The 13,134-nt window shown below is 43.2% G+C and overlaps 1 protein-coding gene across 1 annotated transcript in view; it reads right to left on the bottom strand.

Annotated features, from left to right (window-relative positions):
- Positions 1-1,767: 1,767 nt before the first annotated feature.
- Positions 1,768-13,134, bottom strand: part of SCN11A (sodium voltage-gated channel alpha subunit 11) — a 53,229-nt gene continuing 41,862 nt past the window's right edge. The window contains exons 23-26 of the mRNA XM_016196167.2: positions 11,563-11,704; positions 7,563-7,663; positions 5,928-6,198; positions 1,768-3,116 (exon numbers count right to left, since the gene is read on the bottom strand). Coding sequence (XP_016051653.2) covers positions 2,092-3,116; positions 5,928-6,198; positions 7,563-7,663; positions 11,563-11,704 — 1,539 coding nt within the window. The 3' untranslated portion in view covers positions 1,768-2,091. The remainder of the gene's footprint in view (positions 3,117-5,927; positions 6,199-7,562; positions 7,664-11,562; positions 11,705-13,134) is intronic.

Raw genomic sequence — 13,134 nt, 5'->3', positions numbered from 1 at the left:
TCCCCAGGAGCTGGCTCCAGGAATCCAGCCCTGGTGAAGGGGGACCATATGGGGGTGAACAGGTGTCCGCGAGAAGGGCCAAAGCTTCTGCACAGAACAGATCCTATCTAAGCCCCTAAATTGTAATCTGGAATGGGCAAGACCATTTATTCCCAGATCCTCCGCTCCTTCCACTCAGGAGGTGTCCCTACTGGAACGATGGCCAGCCATCTTTTCCAGAAAACTTGGTAGGGATCTGTAAAACACCCATTTCGTAATCTGAGGCATCTTTTATGGAAGACGTAGGTCATCCCCAATGCCTCGGGCAGACCTGGCCATAACATTAGAACCGGTGCCCTTGCAGCCTGACATGGGAGCCGCTGTGGCGTGTCTCAAAGTTTTACTGCTCCTGGGACACCTCCCTCCCCCTCGCTAGCATGGGGAGGCTCAGGCTCCACCAGGCGAATGACTGCACACTTCCCGGGTTACTGTGAGGATCAAATGAGATTATTCATGACAAATGCTTAGCCAGTGCCTGGTGCACAGCCACCGATTATGTAAAAATTAGATACTGACAATAATTAGATAATGGTATTATTACTTTCTGCCAATGCTCCAGAGCCCAAGGCTGCCTACAAAACTCAGGAAACTCAGGCCCTGGACATGAATACATTGAGTCACGGTTAGATTGTGTACACATTGAAAATAATCACCCCTCCGTGCACCGCAGCATCTGGCACTGGCCTTCCCTCCACTGGACAGTCAGAGGCTCAACCCTCAGACTTCAGGCTGCTGATAGAAACATCAACTCCTCCAGGCTGTGTGCGGTACAGGATTCCAGGGCTATTTCTGCAGAATTTTCAATGTAGGTTCTTTGTCCTCAGTCCAGTCTCTGGGGACTGCCAGCCTGATGTCTTGTTTAGCCTCTGGGTGTTTCTAGTTTCTAGGGAGGTCCTGGGCTACCCCTGGGGCCAAGCCCACTTGATAGGCCTGGGTTGTTCCCTGGGCTGAATTTCATGCAGACATCCAACCAGAACTAAGTGTAGGGCTCATCAAATGGTTAAGATCACCAGCTAACCACTACGTCCCATGGCTTCCCCACCCTGGGGTCCAGATGCTGCTGAGGGGGTGGCCTCTCCACCGAAGGTGCCCACTACAGATTTTTAGCCAGAGCCAAGTGAGCCTCTCTTATTGGTTCCAGCCAGCGGTGTGCTGGAGCCAGCTTGGGCCAGCCCACGAGATCTGATGCTGGACATTTCTTCCCAGCTCCATGCTCAGGAACATCATGTTGGTAGCTTGAAATCAGCCATGATGGAAGAATTTGCCACAGAGATCAGTAAATGCTACAAATCCTGGCTTTTATACCCTTATCCGTACACCACCTGCTTTCACCTTTAATTCCAAACAAAGCATCGCATTTAAACCGCTGCTTACACAATCGCCAAACAAGAGGCTTTTAGTGTACTATCTGAATAAAATGCAAAATGAAAGTCTCATTTATTTATTTATTTATTTATTTATCCAAATATATATAACAGACTATAGCTGGTGAAAGATATGGTGGTAATTGACAAGTCAAGATCATGCTTTTAGGTTTGAAGTAAACCCCAAATATTTAATGTTGGTAAAAATATCTGCAGTGAGCTATTTATTTATTGTCAGGTTTTGAATTTTTACTCAGCATGCAAAGGAGCTCTATGTCATCAGCCACATACTTGCATTGAAAAAAACATTAAACAAAGGTATTGGATAATATACCTCAAAATATATGGAAAAACACAATTCAAAATTTTAATGTTTTTTTCTCTTTTTTTTGGCTTCTTTTTCCTTTGTTTTGACATAATTTGAACTGCGTTTCTGTCCTAATGTTAGTGTGTCCTCTTACTTGTGTCTTCTTATTAACACAGTATCAGGGGTTATAGTCAGGCAGCCTCATCTTATAGCACTGTAAAAACCATTTTAAGTGACCCCTGAAATATCACTTCTTTTAGCAAGAAAAATGATGGAATAGCCTGTTCAGTAAGTCCACTGTTTGTTCACACACTGAGCTGTGGATCCCTGGAGCTCAGAGGCTGGAGGCGAGGCTGTGAGGCAGGGGTGGCAGTGAGGGGCTCAATCACAGTGGACCTTGCCCTCAGCCCCCCCGGAGCCAGACAGGTTCCCATTGCAGAGCGAATGAGGCCTGCCTTCCACGGAGCACTTGTTTGTCTTCACCATCACTCTGTATTTTCGAAAGGCCTTCTGAATGACAGCAGCACATTTCTCCTCCTCCTTCCTCTTGGTGGTGCTGACTATGGGCTCATATAACTTCTTCAGAGGGTTGGCATCCATGAACTTCTCCTCCATCATTGCTTTCATGCTGTCCAGGCCAGTGGAGTCACCGAGGACCCTTGTGGTGAAAGCGAAGAGAATGTCCAGGCAGTGAAGGCGATCCCCACTTACCATGGGCAAGTCCATCACTAGGAACTGAAATTTATTTGGCTTTGCCACACGCAGAGGCTCAGGAAGGGCATCGGCAAAGTCGGAGAGGGCGGAATATTTGATAAACTGTGTGGCCTCTGGGTCAAACTTTTCCCAGACTTCATAAAACATTTCAAAGTCATCTTCACCCAGAGGGTCCTCACTTTCTTCGGTGGCTGTGTTGAAGTTTTCTAAAATCACAGCAATATACATGTTGACAACAATGAGGAAGGAGATGATGATGTAACTGACAAAGTAGGCGATGGCTATGGTCGAGAGGTGGCAGTTGTCTGTGCTGGGGTTACATGACTCTTTGGACTGCAACATGGGGTTGAGGAGGGTGTCCCACCCTGCTGAGGTGGTGATCTGGAAGAGACAGAGCAAGCTGCCCGCAAACGTCTGGAAGTTGAATATGTCATCAATTCCAGAGTCTGGCTTCACTCTGCAGAAAGAGTTCATACCGAAAATGGCATAAATAAACATAACCAGAAAGAGTAGGAGGCCGATGTTGAACAGAGAGGGGAGGGACATCATCAGAGCAAAGAGGAGAGTCCTGATTCCCCGTGCAGCTCGGACAAGCCTCAGGATCCTGCCAATCCGAGCCAGGCGGACAATCCTGAAGAGTGTGGGTGGGAAAGGAATGTGCTCCTGGTGTTCTAAGGCAGAGATCATCGTACCTGAGGAGGAGAGGAGTCCATCAGTTTCTAGCAGGCACGCTGGTTTCAGACCCTTGGAAATCTTAGTGGGACCAACTTTTACCAATACCTTTTCATTTATGCACAAAAGTAAGAATTTTCTTTACCCATATAAGGGAAAATATCTATCTGTGCCTTACCTTGGAAAATAATTTCCAAGGGTCATACAGTTTTAGGTGGGAATTTAGATGAGATAGGATGTCTGGAATATTCAAGACCCAAGGAAAGGTAAGAAAAGGCAGTGGATGAAAGGCTATTTTGTGAGTTATCTCATGCACTTGAAATGTATTATCTATGCTGGGCATTTAAAGTCATTTGTGGGATAACAGTATAATAGTTTTCCACATTTATTAAATGTATGGAATGGAGAACAGATAAGCTACAGATGGAGTATCTTAGAATGCAAAGAGAAATGTCTGCTAATGAAGGTTGGCTTAAGCCTGAGCTATCACTGGAACCCCTAACTTCAAAGTTCCTCACAGGGAAGGGTTCTTATTTGTATAGAGGAATTTGAACACAGCGTGACATAGGCGCGGTCAGGGCTGGAAGGAGATGGTGGTGTTAGGATGTTCATCTTTGGGCTAAAGCTGCCATGGATCTCTCCTATTTGTTAATATGGTAATTCCAAGGATTCCTGAAGTCCAAACTCAAAAAGTTTAAGGGACTGAATTGGAGGTACTTTGTCTGTTGTAGACAGTCCAGAAATGGCATCTCAAGTAGAGGTTTCTGCAAACTGCCTAACATTTGGCCTAAAATGTCACCCTGTTCTCTCATTGCCTACTTTGCAGGCAAGTGAAACAAAGATTTCAAACAACTCACATTTTGGCCCCAATATTAAAGAATGGCTGGAACGTGCTTGCCTTGAGTAGACATGGCCTTGCTCTGGGGGTCCTCTAAGGTCCTTAGGGTGTTGGGCAGCCAACACTGTCTGCCATCACCTAATGACTAAAAAGAACTAATTGATGACATACTTCACTGATGGCCCAATAGTGCCAAAGAAGTTTAATTCACGAGTCCATTGGGCAGCCAACCCTGGTGAGATGTGGAATTTAAGTACCAATTCCGCTGGAGGAGGTCCATCCTTTAAGGCTTACCTCCTTTGAGGAATCAAGTCCACAGTGATCTGTCCCATCTCAGAGCTCAAGTCATCTGTGTACCATGTAGTTTGGTGTTCAATTTATTTCTCTATCTTTTTCTGACTCTGAGGTGAGTGGATTTTAACGACTAGATTGTTAACTCCTGGAGAGAGACACTCACTTTGACTCTCTCATTTTGTATTTCTTTAAAGGCTTAGGAAAGAGTTGGAGAAAGTGTAGAGGCTAAGCGTTGAATGGCAGACCTACTGGCAAAGGCATAAAAAATGCTGCCCACATTGGTGAGTAGGATTTGGCTCAATGTGCCTATTTCCTAGATCATTGGAGCAGAATGCGATCCAGGGCTAGGCAGAGTAAAAGCAACTGCCAAACATTTGTTCAAAGGACAGAAGTCAGGGATGTTTCCACAAACTGCATGATGCCTGCCCTGCCTGGAAGGAGCTCAGCGGATGGTGGAATGAATGAGCTGCTCTCTGTATAATGGAGAAAGGGCTCCAGAAGCTCCTAGAGGGCTGCCCCAGCCTCATCCTACCACCATTTTCTAACATAGCTGCTCCTGTCAATTTCACCAGGATTTGTGATTGGAATTTAGTCATAAAGATTAAACGTCTATTGAACTGTAAGCACATAGAAGGATCTATTGATAAACTTTATCTACATAAACCTCGTGGCTTAGAAACCAGAACAGCCTGTGAACTGTACCATTTCCTTGTCCCCTGAAAAATATCACTGCTGCTTTAGTGATAGGAACCAAAGTATTTTGGTCCAACATATCTATTTAACGCATTCTTTCTGAGATAGCACAAAAGCTTCCACCTGTGAAATCAGTTTCTATTGTCTCCACTGCTCTTTGAGCTATAAGAAGGGCCCCTGGGCAGTTTTACACAATTATAAAAAGTCAAATTATTGGTTTAGTTAAAAGCAGACTTCAAAAACCCAGAGTAAACTCAATGGTTTAGCCATGAAGAATAAAGGAATATGGCAATAACCCTCTTCCCCCTAGTCTTCCTTCATAAACCTCATGGTTAATCCTGCCTGTGGTTGGGGAAACATACTGATTACGGAGTGAGGCTGGCTGGTGAGTGGGGTCTAAGCAGTAGAGACAAGCATAGTTCATGCAGTGCTTTAAGTTAACATAGGGTACAGAGTAAAGAGAAAGTACTGCTTGGCCTCCTGACACACCTGTGGGAGCCCCATCTAGGATGGGTCACAGAGGCCTTACACAGGAGGTGAGGGACGGCCTGACAATGCCACAGGAGCACAATAATCATGATCTGACATCCACATGGATTTTGAACCAAAGAAAAACATGGAAACTAAATGCCAAATCCTTAAAATTATAAAATGTTCATTAGGGCTTCTAGATGCACAGGAAAGGTAGAGCTTTTACTCAATTACCCGGAACCACAGAAACTTTCAAGTCACCTTAGTGTTGCCTATCTCCATGGAATAAATGACCCACGTTATTATTTAACTCTCTGTTCCAGCTGTGTAGACAGCTGAGGGAGTGGAAATTACTCTGTATCTTCTAGCAGCTTCCCAGTAAAGAATGGCATCAGCACACCTATGTTTTCAGAAATCACACAAAGCCTCCCTTGTTGCTCTGTGCATAGTGTGGAACATACTTCCAAATACTAAGATTTACAAGTTTACTCCTGGCTCTCAGATTAAAACCCCTCTGGCTGCTGATTTTACTTACTAACAATAGAAATGACCACAATCAAGCAATCAAATAAGTTCCAGCCATTGGTGAAGTAGTACTGCCTCAAAGCAAAGATCTTGATGAGACACTCGACTGTGAAGATGACCACAAAGGCCAGGTTGAGACGCTCGAGGATGGATCTCGTGGCGTCGGACTGGTCGTATGACTCGGCCATCATGCTGACCATGTTGAGGAGGATGAAGATGATGATGAGGACATCGAAGAACTGGCTCGTGACCAGGTCGAACACCAGGCCCTGGCATTTGTTCTGAGGAAACAACAAGGAATCGCAGATCACTTAATCCTAGTGGGATGGGCTCTGTGTATGCCCTAAAACATTCCTTCTTTCAACAAATACACACAGAGAACACACTTTATGCCAGGCTCTGTTCTGAAAGCTGGGAATAGCAGTAAATTTAACACACTTTTGATAATTTTGGGTCTTATGTTTGAATGGAAATCTCAAAATCCTCCACATGCTTCAGCCACCAGGCCTTTCTTCCATACACTGCTCCCCAGACTCCTCAGTCCCCACTCACCCTCCCCGCTTAGCACGTCTTCAAACTCACGTCAGAGCTACCAATGGTGCTTGTCTTAGTATTTTATAATCTGATGCTCTCAAATCCCAGCCCTTCAATCAGACTGTGAGCACAGAGCAGCCCTCTTGTACCTGGTAAAGCAGGGTTCCTAGAAAGCAGGGTCAGCAAACTGTGGCCTGTAGGCCAAATCTGGCCACCACCTGTTTTCGTATAGCCCGGGGGCTCAGAATGGGTTCTATGTCTTTAAATGTTTGAGAAAAAAACTCAAAAGAATAAAGTTTTGACATATGAAAAGTATATGCAATCCAAACTCTGGCGTCTTCAGATGAAGGTGTATCGGAACGCAGCCATGCACGTTCGTCCCATACCGGCTGAGGCTGTTTTAGTGCCACAGTGGCAGAGTGAGGAGGAGCAGAGACCATGCGGCCTGAGAAAATGAAAACATTTGCTGCCTGACCTTTTACAGAAAGAGTCTGCCAGTGCCTGATACAGAAAGTTTATCAGAAACACTTGTGAAGTGGAAACGAGTATGCATGGCCTCAACATCACAGCAGAAAAAGTTGACAAATGATATGAACACATTTTAAACTGGTCAAGATGAAGTTACCACAGTCTGCTGAGAGATGCAGACAACAGTGTGGTGATAGCCAGAGGGAAAGGGGGGTGGGGGCAAGGTGGAGGTGGGCAAAGGGGGGTGATGGGAATAGAAGGAGACTTTGCTTGGAGCAATGGGCCCACAATGGAGTGTGCAGATGATGTTTTGTTGAGTTGTACACTTGAAACCTGTATGGTTTTATGAACTAATAAATTCAATTAAAAAACAACAACAGTCTGCTAAGTTCCCATCATTGCAATGAGTACATAATAAGCACACTAAAAAGCAAATTAGAGTTGCTGCTCAGACTCTTACTATTGACTGTGAGTGTCTAATTTTCCTAAGGACTTTAGCCATACACCAGTGTATGTGGGTTTTTACTGAGTTTTTGGGTAATGTCTGTAAATTTTGAAAATTAAAGGACAGCAGTGTAGACATCTAAGTTCCTCAGAACCACTTAATGGATCTGTGCATTTAGAATCAATCAGCTGTTCTCACCAGAGGCCTTGGAATGGGCTTTTGAGGTCTTTTGGATCCTAATTTTTTCATTGCATTATAGTATTTCTTCTGTTCTTCTGTCATAAAAATGTCTTGGCCACCTAAGTATATGAAGAAGATGAGAATTGATTATTAACAGAGTTTTAGAAACAAGTTCTGAATTATCAGAAATACTTTGAAAGTTATATTACACTTCTATCAATAATTCCTAAATTACAATGGGAAGCAAAAGAGGTAGGACTCTAGGGGAGGGCTGAAAGGAAACAGGGTTTAAATTAAGAAATAAAAGAAATGTTATTTTTATCAGTTATATTTCACTTTTTAGAATATAAACAAAGATCACAAATTCTTTGCAAACATCCACAAAAACAGAAACATCCACACACAAAAAATTGAGAAATTAAACTTCATAAAAATTTAATGCATCATCACAGGACACTTAGATTTTTTCCATGTCTTGGGCACCATGAATAATGCTGCAGTCAGCATAGGGGAACATGTATCTTTATGAATAAATGTTTTCAAATTTTGGGAGCAGACACCCAGGAGAGAGGTTGCTGGGTCATATGGTAGCTCTAGTCGTAAGTTTTTTGAAGCACCTCCATACTGTTTTCCATAGTGGCTGCACCAATTTATATTCTTTTGATGGATGACTGGATAAAGATGTTATACATACATACAATGAATACTGATCGGCCATACACAAAGATGAAATACTGCCATTTGCGACAACATGGGTGGGTCTTGAGAACATCATGCTCAGCGAAATAAGTCAGACACAAAAAGTCAAAAACCATATGATTTCACTCACATGTTGATATAAAACAGAAAGTAACAGGTGAACAAACAAGACAAATAAAGAAACAAAATAAACTAGAGGATATTGTGCTAAATGAAATAAGCCAATCACAAAAAGGCAGATACTGTGTGATTCCACTTGTGTGAGATCCTTAGAGCAGTCAAAGTATAGAGGCGGAAAGTGGAAGGGTGACTGCCAGCGGCTGGGGGGAGGGGGTCATGCGGAGTTATTATTTAATGGGTACAGAGTGTCAGTTTTACAAGATGAAAAGAGTTATGAGGATGGATGGTGGTGATAGTTGCACAACATTATGAATGTACTTAACGCCACTGACCTGTACACTAAAAGTGGTTAAGATGATAAATTGTGTGTTATGTGTATTGCACTAAAGTAAAAAATATATATATATTTTTAAGTAGAGCCCTAGAAGTTAACCAGGTTGTTTCAGGATGCCTGACAGAAACAAGTGTCTTCAGCAATATGCATTATGAAAGTATTAACACTGTTTTTCTAAGCCTGTCCTATGTGTGTGTTGTGGGATTGAGAAAATGAGTAATTAAGGAAATTTTTAATGCTATCATCTCCTGTGCCCATAAGAACCAGGTTTCTCAGTGCAGAGGAGAGGAGAGACAGATGTATCAGTTAAATGAAAACCCCAGAGTCCTGAATTTATTCCTAAATTTGAAGTAGCTCTGTCTGCTGACAAAGCCTTGAAGCAATGACAATGAGCATTCCAGACTGTGGTCCTGGACCACCATCTCATGGAACAAAACCAGCCCTCCTTAGAAAAACACCGATTTCAGAGCTGGCCAGGAAGGGTGTGATCTATGCCTGGAGCATCTCATTATTCCAGAGAGCAAGGAAGCTGTCAAATGGGAGGACCCTGTCTGAATCCTGATTTGAAAAGAAACAAATTTTAATATCAATGAATTAATCAATGAAAGGACGAATAAATAAATATTATAACAAAATGAAAGACTGTAGGAAATTTGAACATGAGCTTAGTATTTGACAAATTTAAAGAATTCATTTAACCCTTTTAGGTGAGATAATAGAGTGTGGTTATGCTTAAAAAGAGTTATGTTCTCAAATGTCTGTGGATGAAATTATATGATGTCTTTGATTTGTTCTATAAAAAAATCCAGTGGCAGGTTTGGGTGAGGCCAGAGATAACATAAGGATGTTCTTAAATCAATAAATGTTGTGATGGGTGATGCGTAGTTTGGGTTCCTTTTAATATCCTCTTGAGCATGTTTGAAATTTTCTGTAATGAAAAGTAAAACAATAAAATTGCAATGGCCTGATCAAAACAGTGATTTCACATGGAAGCTGAAACCCAAAATTGCAAGGCCTCACACCCAAATTCAGGTATTAATTGCAATCAAGCTGCATATTACAGAGGTGACTCTACATAGCACATTCCCGAGTAACAGACATGATAGACATGATAGACATGATAGAGCTGCGCAAGGACAGTGACTCGCTCTCCCTGCAAACATTGGGAGGGCTCATCGGTATCAAGATACATTTTGGATGGGTTAAAAGAGCTCAATAGAAAAATAAAAAAGAGTCCCCCAAAACCTAGGAAAACCAAAGGTGAATAATATTTAGTTACCTGGTTTTAGAATTCAGAAATGCATGAGAAGAAGTCATAAAGGTCAAGATTGGGAGTTGGACTCCATGAATACACTAAATGCCTGTAAGTCAAAAACGTCACTACAAAAATACAAGAAGCAAGTCACCAACTGGACTTACTACATAAAAACTTAAGAAAAAGATGACAGTCTCAATTCTAAAGAGACAAAGGCTAAAAACATAATTCTTCAGAGAGAAATACTTATGGCCACCATCCCCTGAAACCGTGTATAACCTCACACATGACCAAATAAATGAATATAAAACAATGAGCCCAGCCAGGCGTGGCTCAGGGGTTGAGCATCGACCTAGGATCCAGGAGATCGTGGTTTGGTTCCCGGTCAGGGCACATGCCTGGGTTGCGGGCTCGATCCCCAGTTGGGGGTTGCAGGAGGCAGCCGATCAATGACCCTCTCATCATTGATGTTTCTACCTCTCTCTCCCTCTCCCTTCCTCTCTCTGAAATCAATAAAGATATATTTTTTTTAAAAAACAACAAAAAAACCCCAAATGAGATAACCTTGTATCCATCAAGCTAGAAAAGATAAAAAATTTAAAAATCAGAATGATGAGAAAAGAACAAAGAGGCACTTTCATATCTTGCACAAGGAGGGCACCCAGCGCTATTACTGAGAGCTTATTTGACAGTATATCTTTAATGCCTGAAATTCTAAGAACTTATCCTAAGGAAATAATCAGAGATAAACAGAGAGAAGTTCAAGAACGTTTGTGACAGTTTTAGAAGAGCAAGAAATTCAGAAATGACCTAAGTGTCCAGAAAGGGGGAGAATGCTTAGGATTCTTTACAATCTATCCATAACATGGGATGTAATTCAGCCCCGAAAATTGTTAAGACAAAGATGATTTCGTGACATGGGCTCATAACCAATGGAAAGGAGGGGAAGCCACAAAATTAAAAACCTCATGCGAACTCAGCTATGTGAAAGGAACCCAGTTAGAAAGTAACTGGAAGGGGGTGTACCAAAGTGATGAGGCCGAATCCAAATGGTTATCCCTTGGTGGTCACCATAGAGATGGTTTAAATCTTCTACATATATTAGGAATGACAAAATCAAGGGGAAAATCTGTTTATTACAATGCATGGGGGTGGGGGGAATCTCTCCAAAACCACCTGCCTCTTTCCCAACCATCTTCTTTCCTAGTTATTTCCATGAATCCGCTGAGTTCGGGTGTTGGGGGCCAGGACATAGGTTTGCTGACGAGAAGAGTTTATTCTTTACCCTGGATAACAAGTTATATTTGGTGGGTTACTAACACACGACTATAGCATCATGAATACCAATGCTGGTAGTTGCTTTTTTGTTGGGGTTCAACAATGTCCTTTGTGTTAAAGGATAGAATGGAGAGAGGAAACAGTGGTTCCATGAAACCCAGCTGTTCTCAGTCCCTTTCCAGCCCCATTTGCAAGCCCCTTCTGCAGGTGGCGCCCTCTCTGCCCCCATGCTGATGATAAAGGCTGCTTTGCACAACCCTCTGGACCAGAGTTAGGTTTCAGTCCAGTGCCTGGGAGGACGGGGGTAAAGCGCCAAACCAGGACAGCCCCACTTATCTTTTTCTGCTGCTGGTTGAAGTTGTCAATGATGACGCCAATGAAGAGATTCAGGGTGAAGAAGGAGCCGAAGATGATAAAAGCCACGAAGTAAAGGTACATGTGCGTGTTCATCTCAAACCCTGGCTGGTCTTCCTTCTGGGGATGTTTTAAATGAGAGGAGAGAGCAGTTACTGGAGAGGACTGTAAGCCATACTAACTGCCTCGTCCAGAAGGCCAAGCATTTCTCAGCAGCTGCATTAACTCTTCAGCCCACTCCGGCAGCCATGGCGCCTACAGGGAGCCCCCCATTTCCCCCAGCCCGGGGTGCCATGCAGTGGGAGGGAACCACACTGGAGGGGAGGCCGTCAAGGGCAGAGGTGACTGACTTCCAACTCTTGTTGAACAATTACATCCTTCATACAGAGCCCACGTCATATTTAGTCTATGCTTATGTCCTGTTGCTTGCTCTTGAACCCCTGGTGCCTAGCATACCTTGTGACATGGAGCATTCCATGAATGAATGAATGAATGAATGAATGAATGAATGAATGAATGATCAAGCTCCAAAATGGACACAGATGGATTATAACCAAGCTTTCCCAGCTCAAGGTATAACCAAAAGCATCGAAGGCTGGGGTAGCATAATCGGACAGAGAGGTCTCTCAAACATTTTCAGTTCTCATGTGATTTGGACATGAGGTTGACAACCATGGGCTTGCCATGGTGGCCTTCATAGCAAGGAATGGAGTAGATTGCTAGGCCAGGAGACCATGTGGAGAATATGGCAGCAAGTCAGTATCTGAGGCCAGAAGGAGTTGAGGGGGGGAGAAATGCCCATGGCTTAACCACTTGTAACTTCAATATTTGAGACCAGCAGGATGCTCCATGGCTACACAGACAAGGGTGATCATGCTAGAAGCCAGCACACGCCAACTAGAATGTCCCAGGGCCAGCCTCAGGACAGGTACCCCTCCACACGCTTCCACTCACATACGTAAGCCACACACCTTTCCAATCATGCATCTGCAAAAGATTTCCTCCCCACCCCCCAGTTCCACCTCAAGGCAGGTGGAAGCTCACAGTAAATTAGGGCAAAAGCAGTATACCGAGACCAAAAAAAAAATGAGCACATTAGTATTTTAAAATACTTCCTTGGTTATAAATTGCCCGTACTACTCCTATAACACTACTCATAGCACCTCTATTGCTGCTACCAGCTCACATGTATCAAGCACCTACTATGCGCCAGACATCAACTGTGAAGACTCTCCAAAGCAATAACACATACACATGTGATGACAGGAAGAAGTAAACAATGCTGATTCCGTTCTTGATTCAACCATTTGCTCACAGTATGACTTTAGGCAACACTAACCCTTTCAATTCCTCAATCTTCCAATTGGGAAATGGAAATAAACTAGATCGCTGAGTATTCTTCTAACTTTGGGAATCCATGATCACTTTTTATTTAACTTGAATTTGACAGTTGACAATCACCAGAAATCCCTTTAGTCTCAGGGAAGCCTGAAGCCATGAGAGGGGTGGTCTTGCTTGGACTTAGTCCAATCTTCAGGTTTTCCCACAGT

The sequence above is a fragment of the Miniopterus natalensis genome, chromosome 15, assembly GCF_054644295.1.
Source record: "Miniopterus natalensis isolate mMinNat1 chromosome 15, mMinNat1.hap1, whole genome shotgun sequence".
NCBI classification, from domain to species: Eukaryota; Metazoa; Chordata; class Mammalia; order Chiroptera; family Miniopteridae; genus Miniopterus; species Miniopterus natalensis.
Note: the sequence above shows the minus strand (reverse complement) of the source record. Positions and strands in the feature narration are given on the sequence as shown.